The sequence below is a fragment of the Solea senegalensis genome, linkage group LG10, assembly GCF_019176455.1.
Source record: "Solea senegalensis isolate Sse05_10M linkage group LG10, IFAPA_SoseM_1, whole genome shotgun sequence".
In the NCBI taxonomy this organism is placed as follows: domain Eukaryota; kingdom Metazoa; phylum Chordata; class Actinopteri; order Pleuronectiformes; family Soleidae; genus Solea; species Solea senegalensis.
Genome location: NC_058030.1, coordinates 12,373,447 through 12,391,550, shown reverse-complemented (window position 1 = coordinate 12,391,550; position 18,104 = coordinate 12,373,447). Strand labels below are relative to the sequence as shown.

Sequence of the window (18,104 nt, the reverse complement as noted above, 5' to 3'; positions counted from 1 at the left end):
GACGAACCAGTCAGATTAGGTGCTCTCTGTGTCATGTTCATCTCATTGTCTGGAAATGTCCGTGTTCATTTGTCACTGGCACTGCTGCAGAACTATCAGAATTCAGTTTGTATTAAACCCCCCCAGTAATGTTCATCTCGGTCTTGCTGAATTGAGTGTGATGCAATCTGATGGACAGAAGCATTTTCTTTACATCATAACCGGCAGCTGGACAAATTGCAGACTCATTGTTGCTCATTATAGCCGATAAGTTCAGAAAGTCTCATTGAAAACTTTACTGCTGTGATCAGTGTTGTTTCATATCGGGCCACTGCTTTTAAGTAGGGTTCACCTGGCCTCCTCATCTTATCCCAATCCTCACACTCACTCTGTTCACTGTGATTTAATTCTGTTTTTGTGTTTTATTGAGTTTTATCTGTTCATTATACTGTTGCTTGAGTCAAGACCTAATTTATGGACTGAAAATGTAATTTTCTTATCTCTCTCTCTCTGACTCTGACTTTCAGGTGTAGTGTAGCTGGGGGCTCAGCAGGATGGAAATAGATTCTCGTTTTCGTTACTACTTTCAGCACCCGTGGTCGCGTCTTATCGTGGCCTACCTCGTCACCTTCTTCAACTTCCTCATCTTTGCCGAGGATCCCGTCTCTCACAGTCAGACGGAGGCCCATATGATTGTGGTGGGCAACTGCTTCTCTCTGCTGTTTAACAAGTATCCGGGCCTCAAATGGAACATCCTGAAAGTAATATGCTGGATCCTGGCCATCATCACCGGCATGTTAGCCGGGAAGTTTATATTCCATCGTCAGCTCTTTGGTAAGTCATGCACACAATAATGCCGTGGAATGTGCAGAGTAATGAGTCTAATGAAGAGGGTTTCTCCTGAGTTGCTTCAGTTGTGATTGTTCGTCAGTGTGAGGCAACATTAACACTTAAAACTGAACTTTTTATGAATGGTCATGTTATCAGAGAGATTGTTCTCCACTCTCAGCTCTCAGTCTTAATCAGATGTGGGTGAAACAGTATTTGCAAATCTTAAGTGTTTTTTTTTTTCACACTCTGGTTGAAGTGGGATCCAGTTAATGATTATTTTCTTGGTCAACACACTACACCCATAAACTTGCCATAAAATGGCAAAAATGAAGTTCTTAGAACCACAATTTTCAAACGTCTGCTTCTATCTCACTTCTCTAATGTGTTGGTTAGTGATAGCTGTTCATTAGACCCTGTAAGGTGGAAAAAGAACGTCTAGAACCATGCTAAACAAAGTTTACAGATAACTTTGCTTTGAGAACCATCTGCCTCAGAGACATAGATGAATCACTGCTAAACTGGTAGCATCATGTCATTTGAGTCCCGGCTAGAGAGAAATAGTTTTCCAATGATGTCCCGCATGAAAGACACTGTATGATGCAGTGACTCTGCCGGTGCGTGAACTTATCTTGAAAGCCATGTTATTTGGACAGGTTGAGTACGGCTGGTAAAATGTCACTGGTTCTACAACTTGCTTGAAAAGATAGTTTGTAGACATTTTCAAGATGAATGAACATGCACAATGTCAGGTCATCTGCCATAAAGCAGCGTCTGCTACACATTAAATGTAGGGTCACTGTTAATTCATCATTAATTCATTCATGTTGAATATAACTGTGTCTGTGATTTTCAGTTCCTGACCTGAAAAAGTTGACAACTGTTGGAGCCATAAGTTCCTTTACCTCCTGCATATTTTAATCAGCACTCATGTTGCTGACTTCCTTCACCTCGCACATCTCCTCAGTATGTCTCATCTTCTTTTTTTACACACTCGCTGCAGCTCTCATTCTTAATGTCATCATTCACCTTTCACAGTGTTGCTTGTCACTCTCTTGCCAGTTTGACTCGATTGTGTCACTCCCCCTCTCACTCGGCTGTGACTCAAATACTATCATCAGCCCTTCCTACGTATCACTTCCTACTCACTTCACAACTCATTTAGGCCCAGCACCTGGCTTCATCTTTGGCTGAAGCACGATTGACTATAATTGGAGGGCAGTCTATGAGTGATCATCTTCTCTGAGTATAAATAGAAAGCTAAGAGAGCATGATGACATCCTCACTTATAGGGGAACTTGAAAACGGCTTTGAGGACTGTGTTGTCCTGTAGTGGACAGTTGACAAATCCGATAATACCAGCTGCTCTACATACTCAAGTTGCAATCACTTAATTGAATTCCTGTTTCCTTACTTAGTATCTGGGACATATTTTTACTTCCCTAAGGGTCAGGAATGGATCACAGATGCGGTCTTGATACTGCACTCATACAGGGTCCTATGATATATCCAAGAATGAGGTCGCAAACGAGTACTGTGTATGTATTTGATTATGTCATTACTGTTGGTGTAACGGTCAAGTGTCCGAATACTTTAGTCCATATAGTGTTAGTGTATCAGGGTCGATACACTTACATTGCCTTGAGGGGATAAGAGGACAGAAGAAGTGCAGTTAATCCTGCAGGCAGGTACAACTAATCAGTGTGTGTGTGTGTGTGTGTGTACATGTGCTCGTCTCATCTGTGAGAGTAGAGCTTGTAAGAACTGATAGACGATGAAAACCCTACAACAGAGAGGGAAAGGGAGGGAGGCTGATGTTGTTGAGAGTTTTGTCAAGCACAACATTTCTGTTGAACAGTTATGTCAGCACAACCCAGGCAAGGCATAGATGGTAGTATAGAGGCAGCCCCACTCTTAACATGTACAGTATCATCCATCTTTGATCTGTCACAGAGGCCCACAGAGGTATGCTATGTCCCACCTACTGTACATCATGTCTTTACTAAGCCATGTAGGTTCACCTCTCTGCAGGCAGGCTGTAGGAACATGGGTGTAAAGATCAGACCTGACTACCTGAGAAAGCACTTAACAATCACAGCCATTGGTTTCACATTACAAATACACTTTTACACGTTTCCTGGTGCTATGCGCCTCCGCTTGTCACAAAGGTATTCAAATATGTTGTTACCTATATGCTGTAACCTTTTGGCAAATGCTAAGAGTTAACAAGAAGATCAATATATCTGTCCGTGATGAAACTTAAGCAAGCAGCCTTAATCTTAGCTTAGCACTTGGACCAGATACAGGTTCCGCCTATACCAACACTTGTGAATTATTCATTTATATATAATAACAAATAAATAGAAATAAAAGATGCACAACTTGTGCAGTTATATGAACAAAAACAAACAGGATGATAACATAATCAGTGAGTTTAGAGGGAAAGACAAAGAGGCTTATCTTTGCATACAGCTGTATTTGAGTGGTATTGATCCTTTCATGTGACTCTTAAAGCAACAAAGCAAAAATGTTGAGCTCCTTTAAAAACCAACACTGCATCAAAGTCTTTGTGTGTATTTTTTACTTTTTATAATGTTTTTGTGAGGTAAACATTATGTGTGTGTGTGCGTGCGCATGTGTCTGTCTGTTGTAATATTTATAATGAATGCCTCTTAACACAATCAGCAATTCTTTGTGCACTAATTCATTCCTACCATGGGACCATCTCTGCAGTAAAGCACTATTTTACTGTCCATCTCCATAATGGAAGCAGGGAAACGGCCTCTCATTTTGCTCTCATGCTGTCTCGGTCCCTATATTAGCATAATCTGTTCACCTCTGTCTCCAAGGATTTGCGGATTCTAAAAGGTAAAGTGAAGAGTAATAGATTTGCGTCATGCGGAGCATCGTCTTAACCTATTAGATCCTGCTTTGCAACATTAACATTCAATCAAACGTGAAGCGTTTCCAAAGTCCTTTGTAGCTTCAGAATAGTGTGAACAGCACAAGAAAAGGTGACAGAAATGCTTCTCATAGAACTTATAACCCCACTGGACACTCGTTTGTGTGTCACACACGTCATAGGTTGCCCTGTTGTTCCAGTGCCTCTTGTCCCCTTTCCCTGACATTGATGATGGTAGCCTGCAGGATGCCATCTGGGTTCTGTCATATGTTGTTACTGTGCCACACAAAGGCTGACATGGCTTTTGTGCTGCACTGTGTGTGTGACAGTGGGTCAGTGAGTGTGGGAGTGGATGAGTGGGTGGCTGGATAGGCGCTCTCTGTGTGCTATGAGTGTGTACGTGTGTGTATACTCCTTTTCCGAAATAAACAATGACCTTATCAGGACCAGTGGTCCTCATGGAGACCAAAGCCTGGTTCTTATGAGGGGAAATCTAATTTCCTGAGGCTCTGATCAAAGTTAGGATAAGACGTGAATTGTGTTTTGATTAAGGCATGTTTTGGTAGTTAGACTTTGATTAAGCTGTCAACATAGGTAAAGGCCTGAATCAATTTTAAAAAAAACTCAGTAAACACACCTGGTCTCAGCCGTCAACACTGCTCATCATCAGTTTCATAACTGCTCAGCCTTCAACAAAGCTCCACAGTTCAGGCCATCCTCTCTTTGCTGGCCTCAGGTTGGCCCCTTCCTCAGTGAATAATGCATGCTGTGCCCTCACTGTTTGAATTTATAGCACCTTTATCTTCCTAGTTTGAAGCTGCAGTGTCTTGGAAGTTGGTGTCTGTGGTGCATTTTCGTGCAGTGTGCATTTAGGTGAGGTCGTATATTGTTCTTGTCATGACATGTTAGTGGATGGTTTCTGTTCATCAAAGTTTAAACCTGATCAAAGTTTGGAAATATGCATGTATGTTTGAAAAAGATGCATTTTTTTTTTTTGGAATTGAACACTGGGAGAAATAAATACAAATTCATAGTTGGTTGCTGTAATAGCAATGGAAAGTGAAAAAATATTTTCTTATCTAATCATTCATTCTTTTGAATTCATTGTTTTGGTTTTAAAGCAGTGTCACTACTCTCTGCACCAACCTTGTCAGCAGTGGGAAGCTATTGTCACTGTGTGAAACTAAGGCTGTATTGGGAAACTGTTGCACCACAATCATTACAACACCCATCATTTCATGGTATGTACATTAAGCCTAGTGTTGCAGCCCTTTTGCACATTTGCCTGAATTGGACATCACATGGAGTTGGGTTTGGTTGGAGCTGGATTTGCATGCACACATACAGAACACCTCCTCTGGGTTATCAGTGAGTTATAGCACAGAGTTGCAGTGCAGTGCACGTGTGTAAGCCGCTGTTGTCTCTCACACAGTCCTTCATGTCCTCCAGCCTAAAATGCACAACCTGCTCAGCGACAAACGGCAGCGTTAGCAACTAGATTCTGAGCATATTGCATTATTTGGCAGCTATAAAACTGATGATTTACCTACTATTTGATGAAACTGAGGATCAGTTTATTGTCACTTCAAAGTACACCTTATTTATTCACTATTTTGAACTTTATATTTCTCACCGTGTCGTCTCTGTAAATAATGTAATATAAACTTAAATATACAGTATATATATTTAAAATAGACCGGACCTCTGGAAACCTTATTTATTCATTTTTTATACCACTCTTTTTAAATTATTGTTCTTTGTTGTCCTTGTTTTATCTTGTTGAATGTCTGTGATGTTATGTTTATGTATGTTCATGTTTATGTTTAATGTACAGCGGGTACAACCGGGTGCAACCTTTCAGGTTTCCTGACAGCAAACCTGAAAGGTTGAGCTGTGGTGGTGTATTTACATCAGGTTTTTTTCTGCCCTCTACTGGCCACAATAAGACAAGTAGATTTGTCTTACTAAAAGCACACAATAATTATAAATAATTGAAGAAGAGAACATTGACATTTTCCAAAATATCCTCATGTTTCAACCATTTCAAAACCTATTGGTTACAAAGGCCGTGCTTTACTGCACGTGTTCCTAAGGAGGAGGAGAACACGCGGAAGTGTTTGCACAGCAGACAGGGAGACAATCACCCAGGACAATAATGACTTGGGCTAATAAAAAAAAAAGGAAAACAACCAGAAGGATATTGCGTTTTTTTCTGAAATGTATGACTCCTTTAGTCTGAAGTGAAGCTATAAATAACAAAATGAAGTGATGTGAGATGCTGCTGACAGGAAGAGGTAGAGTAGTACAGTAGCCTACTGTCATTGGCTCTACTTCCTGCAGTCTCCCCGAGGAGAGAGATATGTTGTCACTTCCCACCTGTGATTTATTATCCACATACTTAGTTAAAAAGAAGCAAAGCTCTAGGGAGACTAGTGGCTGTAGTCGTGGCTTTTCCCCAGCCCGCGGTGATGCTATGCCTGAGCAAATGTGTGATGAATGGCGACGCTGCTGTGTGTACATGGTTAAATCCAGGCAGTGCTATAGCTCAGATTGTGTCTGCACTCAGTTTGTTTGGTGGGCAGAATGTTCGTTTGGCTCCCTGAGGAGGGCAGAGGGTTGGTTCTGACGCTGGAAGTCAAAACAGGATACAGTAGAGCTGTGTCCTGAAACCTAAAATAGATGAAAACACAACTACCTTGCAGTTAGCACAAGGGATTCTGTACTAATTCACCAGTGCTTTTCTCTGATGATATACAGTGCAAAAGTCAGACCTACACGGAACACGTTGTACACAAACATGTGTTGCATTGTTAGGCCATTACAGTATATTCCATGACTCAAAAAGAAAAGTCCGCATAATTTCATGAATCAAGTTGTTACATTGGGCCACACGGTGATGTAGTGGTTAGCACTCTCGCCTTGCAGCGAGAAGACCCGGGTTGGAACAAGGGCCTTTCTGCATGGAGTTTGCATGTTCTCCCTGTGTGTGCGTGGGTTCTCTCCGGGTTCTCCAGCTTCCTCCCACAGTCCAAAAACATGCAATGTGGGGAATAGGTAAATTGGACACTCAAAATTGACCATAGGAGTGAGTGTGAGAGTGAATGGTTGTTTGTCTCTATCTGTGTGTGGCCCTGCGATGGACTGGCGAACTGTCTTGGGAGTACCCCGCCTATCGCCCGATGTAGCTGAGATTGGCACAGCACCCCCCGAGACCCTCTGGTGGAGGATAAAGCGGTAGAATTGGGCTAGGGGGAAATATTAATTGACATTTTCTAATTGTTGTTATATCATCATTAGCTTCCCTACATATTTCTGTTAATATTGGTATCATATCAGCAGTTAATCTTCGCACTGGAAGGTCAGGGGTTGCAGTTGAAATTGCAGCAAAATGAGTCAGATTCATTGCAATAAAAATATTTTTGTGATGTAAAACATTTCCGTCCAGGTCCCCAAAGTGCAATGACTTAGTTTAGGCCAAGATAATTGTACAGTTGTTCCCTGCGAGTGGCACATGTGTAACAATTAGCCGATTACCCCGACCCTCCTGCTGGCTCTGCAGCATAATCTCTTGTATCCATCTCTTTTCAAGGCCAGTATCTTCTTCTGGAATTGTTCACTAGCTGCAATGTACAGTAGCGGGTCCAGGCAGCTGCTCACAGTACACATAGCCTCAAAGAATTCATAGGACGCATAGAGGATGCCGGTGTTGGATGGTGTGACCTGGTTGTTGCTCCTCATGAGCACCAGAATGACGACCATGATGTGGTAGGGAATGAAAGAGACCACAAAGATGAGTATGGCTGCAGTGATGAGGCGCAGAGGCTTCCCCCGTGCCCGCTGGGCTGCTCTGTGCTTTCCTCTTGGGCGATGCCTTAAAACACCAACTGTCATGATATAAAAAACCAGCATGATGCTTAATGGTAACAGGAAGCCTAAGATAGTTCTGATTATGGTGATGACCTTGACATAAATAAAGGGACCATGAATGTGATCCATGCACACGGTCACATTTTCCGGCCGCCGAATTGCGAAGGTGACAAATAAGTCGGGGATGGAGGTCAACGCAAGCGCGATCCATGTGCACACGGAGCACAGCTTGGCTTTGCCTGAATCCCACCACCGGAGAGAGCTGATGGGATGCACGGTCCCAATGTAGCGATCGAAACTGATCAGAGTGAGGAAGAGGATGCTGCTGTAAATGTTGATGTTGAAGGAGATCTTCTTGAACTGGCAGAAGATCTGAATGTCTTTGAGGTGCGTCCTCTGGAAGGTGAAGTACAGGGTGAAGGGGAGGGTGAGAATCCAGGCCGAGTCGCACAGCACCACGTTCAACAGGAAAATGTCACTGGTGCTCAAGGTTTTCCTGAAGCATGTGAAGTTGATTAGAGCTGCCACATTGCCCACAATCCCCACAGGGAGAGCAAAAGTGAAGAGTACCAGCAGAATATTGCAGTACCACTGGCCATTCTCAAAGCGGCTGCAGTATCCGGTCGACTGGTTCAGGAACCCGAGGAGCACCTCTGGGAAATGAAGAATAACAAATAGTTTTACCGGTGAAATATTGTTGTTTCCATCAGGGCACCGCAAATATCATTCTGCACTAAATCACACTGACGTTCTGGCTGAAATGAACAAACCAAACAGTGTTGTGGTCTCTGTAAAAAAAAAAGCTTAACCGCTACGGTCTCTGCTTTTCTCCAGTTGGTCTAACTGAGAAAATGTCCCTCAGATCTACTATCTTCACCGGCTCATTAGTACCATCTATTATAAATCAACCGTAACTGAGAAAATCAAACGCCCATAAAGTCAGAGAGTGGATACGAAACGCTCAGATTAGGAATGAATTATGTGGATGTTTTACAAGGTTACTTTTGTGAAAAGTCATCATTGCCACAGAAAACTATACCAAATGCACCCACGGATACTTTTCCTGTTGAGTTATAGCTATATAGTCAAAAGAGCATTGCTTTTATGACACACTTGATTGTTATTCATGTTAAACCTGATCTATTAGGTAAAAAAAAACAATTCTGCATAGAGAATGGAACACAAAATATTGTACATTATATAGGACAGATGTATCAATCAATTTCTGGAAGCCAGTCTATATGAAACACTTCAACATTAGCCTGTAGTCTGTGTTTTTATTGACTCTGATGGTAATCACTGCTCTCAAATAGTACTTAAAGTAAGATGTGTTCGGCCGCAATCTCTTAGGGCCCCACTGTATTTACAGTAACTGTCTCTATAGTCTCTCAGCGTCACCAGTGTGTCCAGGAAGTGAAAGCTTCACTGTCTGAGGAGAACAATGAAACCTGGGGGACTGTTGATCTATTGCCTCTACCATGTCAACCCCCGTTTGCATTTAATCACAGAGAATACATTCATGTTGTTCAGCTGAGCAGAGATGAACAACATGAATGTATGAACTGATCATATCTGCCTGTTAATGTTAAGAACGAGTAAAATAATATACCGTGCACAGTAATGGATATACTGCCCTTTTTAAATGAAAACAAGTAAATCCAAGTGAAGTCATCATTGTGCCATGATATATTCGAAAGTTTATATAGATTCTAGAACAGTTTCCCTGTACGTACCTTCTTTAGCTGGTGAATTGTTGAACAGTGGTATCATGATGAATGAAGGCGGCGATCACATCTCCGCTCGCATTCACTCTTCCACCAGCTGTGTGTTTCTCATGTGTCAGGAGCTGTCGGTGCCCTGCCTTCTGCCATGTGTGCACGTGTGTGTGTGTGTGTGTGTCTATAACACAGTAATCAGGGGATTAAACAAAACCTCTGACATGCATATCTGCTTGTTCTCATGCACCTGTTTTACTGATGGTCTGCTAGTCTTTACTGTCATGTTTGTTTTCCTGCTCCAAGGCTTCCTTCCTGAGCACACTGTAAGTGGATTATTGCTATAAATCTGGCGACTTTATAACCTGAGCACTTCCCAGAATTATTGCAAACGGTCACATTATCAGATAGGACTTGGCCGAATAACCACAAAGTCAGCATGTTTCCAATACTTACATTGTCTGCATTCAGGACAGGTTGGGAATCTGAAAAACTTGGATTCCATAAACTGAGATCCTGTTCTTCATCACCCTGTTTTATCGTGCTATGCAAACTAGAGGTAGACGTGGTGATATTTGTTTTTCTGTGGCCAATGCCAATCTTTCGAGATCAGGGCAATTGATGGCTGTCTGGTAGAAAGCCATATGTTTGTTTGTTTTTATAATAACATCACATCAATGTACACTAAAGTAAATGATGGAGTGCATCAGGGGTCTGTCCTTAGACTTTTACTCTTCTCTTTGTACGTTTTACCTTTCGGCTCTATCATGTTTTGTCGTATCAATTTATGGAATTAACGTTCATTGTTGGCCCAGCTCATCAGAATCACTGGTGTGATGAGATAACTATCACGGTTGACAATTGAGTGACTTCTCCAAGTTTATCGGCAAGAACCAGGACTCAGTGTTACCTTTGATCCCGAACCACCAAGATCGTTTTTTTTATCATCTTCGTATTATTTAAAATAAATTAGGGCTATGCTGTCAATGGAGGATGAGGAAACCCTACTTCAAGCATTTGTTACGTCAATACTTGATTATTGTAATCTTCTATTATCTGAAATTTGAACATATCACACCTGTCTTTTCTTCATTGGCTCCTTGTTCATTTGAGATCAGATTTTAAGGTGCTTCTGTTGACTCATAGGATTGTAAATGGGTTCGCCCCCACCTACTTATATGACCTCAAACATTCCTGTGTTCCTGTGGGCCTTTTCCTGTCGTGCCCCCTTTCTGTGAAAACATCTCCCTGCTGACATAAGACAATCTGTCTCTCTGGAGACCTTTAAATCAAAACTTAAAAGTCACTAAATGTTACGTTTTCAATTTAGGCCAGTTCACTTAGGTTGGATTTCTTATCTGACCATTATGGGGCCTGGTTTAAACTATAGTAGTGATGGCGTGCCATGTACAGGAAATGACAATGCTCATAAAGGGCAGAATAATACACAATCATGTTAGAAATATGGTTAAAACAGTTTGATTTGGAATATTTCGCTAAGTAGGGTTAAATATTGATTGTGCAGTGTGTGTATTTTGGAGGTACTTTATGGCGTTTGCAAAAAAGTCATGGTTTTATGTTGTTATACTTGCCAGTCAGCACTCAGACGTGTGCCCATGCATCACCACTAGATGGAGACATAGCCATATGTTTGGTTAATCATTTTTGGAAAAAAAGAAATCTCATCCCACACTGGACATTATGAGTATTAGAGAGATTTTACTTTACATGTCTATTTAAAATGTAATTGCACTAGTTTTGCTGTGTGTTTGGGTGACTGAGAGTGGGAGAGAGAGAGAGAGATACAGAAAGTGTCTCCCTCTCTTCCTCGTTGTGTTTCTTGTGCCTGTGTGTGTGGCCGCTGCTGCTGCTGCTGCTGCTGTTGTTGTTGTTATTGTTGTCGTCTCCCGCTGGGCTGAGTTTGAGCAACCTCACAGCTGGCAGTAGTCATGAATCACTCTTTATCGTGGTCCTTTACTGTCGGGAGGTGCAGTGAGTCAAACAGCTTGGCTGAATAGCCTTGAATCACCCACTAGTTAAATCTTGCCCATACAGGCTGAGAGAGACTGGCTGCACTCTCTGATGCAGCGTGCTGCTTTAAAAGTCAGATCTGCCGATACACACTGTGCACCCACATTTGATCCAGGGCTCATTGGCACTGGAGCCAATTAAGTTCACCCATGCAAGTCAATTCAATTATGCATCTGTGATGAGCCCTAAAATACCACAGAGCAAGACGTATGGTGTGGCTTCACACTAGGCCACACTGCTTTTTTCTCTCCTTCCCAAATATTGAGGTGGAGTATAAGGTACAATTCAAGTTTTACGAGGAGTAAAAAAACAATGTCAAAGGTCCAGTGTGTACAGCCACCCCGAAACTTGCTATAAAAATGTGCTTTTGTGACATTTGAGATCCTTATCTCTGTAGACATCTCAACATCTTTGTTTTAATGTGTGCTGTGGAAAGACCTAAAAGTGAGTAAGCTGAGAGTGAACAGCATGTAACAACCAGCCTATAATAGAAAAATAAATGGAGCATTGTGCTTTGCAACCTCTCTGACCGTGTGCATGCGTGCGTGCGTGCGTGTGCGCATACAGGTCTCTGAGGTGTTGTAACTCAAGGGGGCACTGACCGAGCTGGAGAGAAGAAGCAGAGTTTTCTTGGGAAGATGGCTGCTTTTAGCACAGGATCACAGCGGTCTTGCAGAGACAAAGCAGGAGAGCTTTGAAATGTGTGTGTGAGCAAAATGTAAAGACGTTCAAATGAGGGAAATAAGGGTGTATAGTCAAGCTTGCTCTTAATTAAAAGTCTATTGAACAACCTTAGAGCAGTCAAAAGTTGGACCTCATCATGGAGTCTCACTCTTTGTTGTATGCATTCTTCAGTGTATTTTTAAAGCACTGTAAAATCCTTTCTTTGAAACAACGTGATGACATCATAAGAACACTGACTGACAATTTGTCTGCATTTAGTCGTTGGATTTTCAAGACTTTGTTGAATTTGTGTGTGTTCTCAGTCCTTCAGCAAGTGATGGCGTGTGCAACTTGTCATGGTCATTTCCTTCCTTTCCTAAGCGTTTTTCGCACATTTCAAAAGAGAATGTATTGATCGTGTCATAATTATTGGCTTCTACGTAGCTTAAGTTATTGTATTTAATGTATTTACATTAGATCGTCCATTTCGATTGATTATCATCAAGTAGTAGCTGTGGTTGATCGCGGGCCATCTGTTATTGAACATCACAAACGTAGATAAAGATACTTTAATTATGAGTTTCACTGCACCAGTTACTTAATTTAACTTTATCTTTATCTGGGCAATAGTTATATTGGGATGTCTCTAACAGGGAGGGTCAACATGTTTAATCTGTTTGCTGATAATGGAATATGTCTGTAGTTCTCAGACATTGTCCTCTTGTCAGCCTTGTTACAAATGACGAGGGGATAGACAAAAAAGGCAGAGGCAGGAAAAGAATAATCTGCCTCAGGGTGGGGGAAGTATTTTTAGTCTTTTCAAAATGCAAAAAAAATATAGTATTTTATTTTGATACATGGTGTTGCTGTTGTGTTTTGTTGTTTATTTTGATACATGTATTATTTCCTTATCCATCCATCCACCTTCTACTGCTTTATCCTCCACATGAAGGTTGCGGGGGGTGCTGTGCCAAACTCAGCTGACATCACAGGGACACATACTGTACATAGACAAACAACCACCCACTCTCACAATCACACCTTTTACAGTGTCCAATGTACCTAATATTATTTCCTTATTATATTATTTTAAAATACATATTGATGTATTTTTGCTTGCCCGTTCGTGAATGCAAGCCCCCAATAATCCCCTTGAGAACAATGGGACATAAAAAGTACTGTTCTGCAATTAGTCATTCAATGTGATATTGAATATGTCACATATATATGAACATTTAAAACAATGGAGCGAACGTGAAAATGACGAGGCTGATTTTGGACACAGCCTTAGAAATGAACCTTTTTTTCCCTCCCTGTTCAGGAAGGGTTTCAACGGGAGACTCCTGACAGACTGCTTTGACCTTCAGGTTGAGGGTCATCATGTGACCAGTGGGGGTAGCCATGCTTGCCTCTGATCACGACTGTCTGTGTAAGCTGTGACAGTTATTTTACAGTCCACGCTGGCTGTTGGTTTGACAACATTTTCCCCCACAGATACATCGTGGGGCACCAGTTGTAGCTTCAAAATGATATTTTAATCATTACTTATAACAAGGATTTATTTTAACTGGCCATGTTGATTGAGAGGTTACTTCTTTCTGTATTATTAATGGTTCACTGTCAAAGGATAAAGGTTAAGTTGCTACTCTCATTACTCCTGTTCTTTTCACATTTCATTTTTTTCTTGTCATTACACGACAATGGATAAATGTATCGTTAGTCCACCTTTATAGAATTCCAATGCTAAAATTATAAATCCTTTTTATTAGATTTTTTTGTAAAATCTTATTGGACCCATCCCCTTTGTTACATGTAGCTGTTAATATATCATGCACACCTGATATATTAACAAAAAATCTGTCATCCAATTTGAAAGGGAGGCACAAACTGTAGCCATTTAAATTCAAAACCATCAGTGGTATAATAACTTCATGAGTCCTGCAGAGGGCCACCACCAGAGGACATGGCGGTGTGATTATGTATTCCGTGCAGAAGGCTGCGTATCTGAATCAATCTCATGCTCTGCCAGAGAGATATTTCTCCGTAATTTGATTCCAAGCCAGAAGTGTATAAAACAAAACATGAAACAACACCACGGGTCACAAGGGTTTGAGTTATTTCTCTAATCGTGCTGAACTGGCATCCTGAAACAGAGGCGGGCGTCAGTTTGCTGACAGCGTTGCCCGCCGCATGCATGAGAATGGCGTGCGTCCGTGTAACATGTTCTGCTGGGATTGACAGTGACGCAGAGATTGGTGGAATTGGTCAGGAAAACACAATAACTTGTGGGTCGTGGAAGTGACGCCTTAAAGTGGTCTTTCATCTTCATGTCACTACACAAAGGGCACGTGTCTTTGTATTGGACAATATTGATCTATGTGACTCATTTATTTACTTTCATCTTCATTTTCGTGAGCGTACATGTTAGCAGGTTTGACGTGTGGCTTGAACCACGACTGAGAGCGGTGTCCTTGTCATGTTCCCCCTAGGTCGATACCTGCGCCTGAAAATGTTCCGCGAGGATCATGGCTCCTGGATGACCATGTTCTTCAGCACCATCATCTTCCTCTTCATGTTCTCACACATCTACAACCTTTTTCTGCTGATGGCCGGGAGCATGGGGTAAGCTGCATAATCTCCCTCTGTGTCTCTCTTCCTCGTTTCCCCCCCATTCTCTGCTTCCCATTTGTAAGTTACTGTACGCTTTGGCGGACGTGATTGATCTAAACGTCTCGCCTGAACAGAGACCCAACACCAGCCTGATTAATCAGCCCCGACTTTAAATCACAGACAGGAGCCAGCAATGAGAGGGTGGTTAATCGTGAAAGATCACCTTCAGCACCCACACTTAGTCGCTCATGATCTTTACTTTTATTTTTGACACCTCTCTGGCTGAAAACCAAAAATGCTCTTTCCATATCTCTCTCTCTCTCTGTTGGTGCTTTTGGTTTTTCGCTTCTGTTTCACTTCCTGACCTGTTGAGAAACCACAGTGCACAGCAGAGCTTGACACCCACACACATCAGATGGGTGACAGAAATCCATTTATGCATTTGCAATGTGTCCGTCTGGAGGAAGGAAAACACGTCCTTGAAGCCAGTCATGACAGACATGAGGTCACTACAAGGTGATTTACCTTTGTGTAAAAAAAAACAAAAAAACAATATGAGGTGTCTGTTCAGGCACCAGCTGTCACAAGGGATGTTTAATGGCATCTGTCTATACTTTCCCACATTAGCAAGCAGCATCCACTATCCATAAGGTGAAGGCAGATGAAGACTATTAGGTAGCAGGCAAGGTGTTGTGGTTTAATATGACCAGAGGAATGGGTTTGTATAATCAGCCCATCTGTCACTGTGGCCAGCGCAGCAACACTGGCATCCATCTTGTCTGTTCGCTCTCTAGTTGGCCGAGAAAAAAAGAAGGAAACAGCTGAACAGAGGAGCAGGTCCGCTGAGATGATGAATATTGCTTGCTCAGGGAAAAGTTCCATTGTGCATCTGTCACAAAAGAGAATTCCCTTTTCTTTTTTTTCCTGCCCCTATTTATGCCCTGAAATGTGGAGAAAACCATCTCGGTCCAGTCATCCGGTGCACTTCTGTCGAGTGTTTTTCACTGGACGTCCACATAAGGAAAAAAAAGTAATGAGTCGCTCAGACGTTTCAACAAACACAGCGTGTCGTTTATGTCCATCTGCCACGAGCGAGACACAGTTTCTCACATCAGCTGCATCAGCTGTCCACATGTAAAGGATACCAACCATTGCAGCTTATTAAAATGTTATACTTGTCTGCACAACGCTAAAGCTCATCCATGATTAATTGTGTTGGATGCTGTGCACTGCCATCAGTTATTCAGGGCTGCACAGCTCTGTTCACATAGACAGATGGTGCTATTGTAAAGTGAGTGAACCCAACCTTACTAAGACACCCAGGCTTTTTCCTGCACACCCCCCACCCCCCTTCCTGCTTGTTTTCTCACTGCACCAGTGGCGTGTCCATCAAGGACCTGGGTCTTGCCAAAACCCATTAGTGTTCACATCTCTGTTCAAGTCTGACATGTAGGAGCAGTGTTCACACTCGTGTGTAGGACGCTCCTCCAGAAGACAAGCTCTGGGCTGCAATGGCATGCATTCAGCTCAGCGAGGGGAATGGCAAAGGGAAGGCTGGGGCACTCGAGTGCTGATGATGCAGTGAAACTTAGGTCATTTGATATGTATTTAAACGGGATTTGCATACCACCGCCATCACCAGCCTCCATTCAACCTCACCCCAGATTCACCCCCCTCAGTGAAACGGTTGTAGTTCTCTCTTTTGCCACAGCATAAAGGAAAAGTACAATATCCCTCTGTGGCTGCAGCTGGCCCCCCAGTGGGAATGAATGGTGTTTTCCCTTTTTCATTTGAGCTGAAAGCACAAACTGCTGTGAAGTATTATTACTGCCAAGGATTTTTAAAGGGTAGGTATTTTGGCATGGGTTGGCTGCCTTTGACATAGCCATGATGGTGCACAGTGGGGGGTTGCCCTTCTGGTAACTCACTCACTCACACACACACACACAGCAAACGCATATTGTTCACGTCCCACATTTTGCTTGAGTTAACAGTAAAGGCTTGTGTGTATTTTAGCGTATCATGGGAGGATCCCTGACCCGATGCCGTCTACCGCCTTCGTCCCCTTCATCGCCCTCATTAACATGCGTTCATTTTCTCTGACCTTTCAGGCGGTCTTTAGCCTGATTTAATTAAAACCAGCAACACGTCCTCAAGGAAAGATGATGAACTGCAACCATCAGGACGGTAAACAAGAACTGATAAGAGCGTGCATATCTTTTTTTTTAATGAGAATTATTTATTCATGATTGATCATGTAAAATCTCTGAGCTCAAAGGCATTTACAGACTGTGTAATCTAACATGCGTCCAATCGCGTCGTGACAATATTTAAACAGTCACTTCTGTAGGTCAACTGCTATGAACCTGTTTTCCTGGCTTATGTCATATCAGGAGGAGGAGGAAAAGAAAAAAAAAGAGATCTGTCCATTGTGGCTCCGTGGGAACTGTAATCCACACTTGTTACCAAACCCTCACATCTGGGCTATTTGCATTTTAATGTAACTGTCAGATTAAGAAGGGGGCTGTTTGTGCGGAACCACGGGAGTGTGACCGCCCTGGGAGTTTTGACGGGCTTCGTGAATGTTTTGTCATGCCACACGATCCCATTCCACCATCTCACAGCACCATTACCAGCTAAAACCAGTCCCTAATTAGATGGTGTTATTTAATTACGATGGCCCAATGCGTGACGTACACATTAATCTTGACTAATTTAGAGGAGGGGGGTTAGTATGTGAGGGTGGAAAAAGGAGGAAGTGGGGTGGAACAGTCGTACTGTGAAGTGATTCTAACTTACTTGAATCAACTGATAGAATAAACTACAGCAAAATGAGGCAGAGTGAGAACATTTCATTTCAAGGAAGGCTTTGATGAGGAGCAGGGAGGGATGGATTTGGCATTTTACTACAATGACACCCTGAGCGTGATTAGACCCCGTCGTGTAAGGGGATTTATCTTTGTTTCCCATGATCTTTTGTGCGGCTTGCGTGCTATAGTCCCCCTTGTCTGTCTGTTTGCTTGTCTGGCACTAAGCTGGAGTAATTCCATGGACAAGTGGATTTAAAAAGCTGAATAAATAGCATGTTATGGTAGATGCCTTCTGTGGTGTGCATGCTCACATGGGACTTGGCGTCTTACAATCCAGCAGCAGTGCACCAGCACATGATTTGGACTTCACACTGAAATGTGATGACGAACAACCTGTCTGTTAGTTTTACTCAGTAGTAACAGGAAGCTATAGGGAATGGAAAATGTGCAGGGGGGGCCAAAGAGCTCCAGGGAGGTCTGGGGCAGGAGCTGGGGAGCAGCAGGGAGGGAAGAAACGCATAGTTTATTGCAAGGGAATGCAAAAGTTTGCTTGAAAAATGTTCCCACCCTGACACTAGGAGGACTCCGTAAATTAGAGATAACATGATTTGTGAATTGACAATTTTCAAGGATATATAATAATACTACATTTAGTAACAGTTGGCAGATGAATCAACAACCTCATCTTCTTAATGAAAA

At 42.3% G+C, this 18,104-nt stretch overlaps 2 protein-coding genes across 3 annotated transcripts in view; one reads left to right on the top strand and one right to left on the bottom strand.

The window, feature by feature from the left end:
• The window catches only part of tmem117 (transmembrane protein 117), a 37,335-nt gene that overhangs the window by 2,400 nt on the left and 16,831 nt on the right, over positions 1-18,104 (top strand). For both annotated transcript variants that reach the window (XM_044036255.1, XM_044036256.1), the window contains exons 2-3: positions 507-813; positions 14,475-14,607. In XM_044036255.1, coding sequence (XP_043892190.1) covers positions 534-813; positions 14,475-14,607 — 413 coding nt within the window. In that variant the 5' untranslated portion in view covers positions 507-533. The remainder of the gene's footprint in view (positions 1-506; positions 814-14,474; positions 14,608-18,104) is intronic.
• On the bottom strand, positions 6,901-9,928 carry LOC122775977 (P2Y purinoceptor 1-like). Its single transcript, XM_044036257.1, has 2 exons — positions 9,310-9,928; positions 6,901-8,229 (listed from the first exon to the last, which is right to left on the bottom strand). The coding sequence occupies exons 1-2, from the start codon at positions 9,344-9,346 to the stop codon at positions 7,232-7,234; spliced, it is 1,035 nt and encodes a 344-aa protein (XP_043892192.1). The 5' UTR covers positions 9,347-9,928; the 3' UTR covers positions 6,901-7,231.

Excerpts from the sequence above, each read along its gene's own strand:
- LOC122775977 (XM_044036257.1), bottom strand. The coding sequence starts at position 9,346 with ATGATACCACTGTTCAACAATTCACCAGCTAAAGAAG. Across the intron at positions 8,230-9,309 it reads CAATTCACCAGCTAAAGAAG|AGGTGCTCCTCGGGTTCCTG; the intron begins GTACGTACAGGG and ends TTCATTTCCCAG.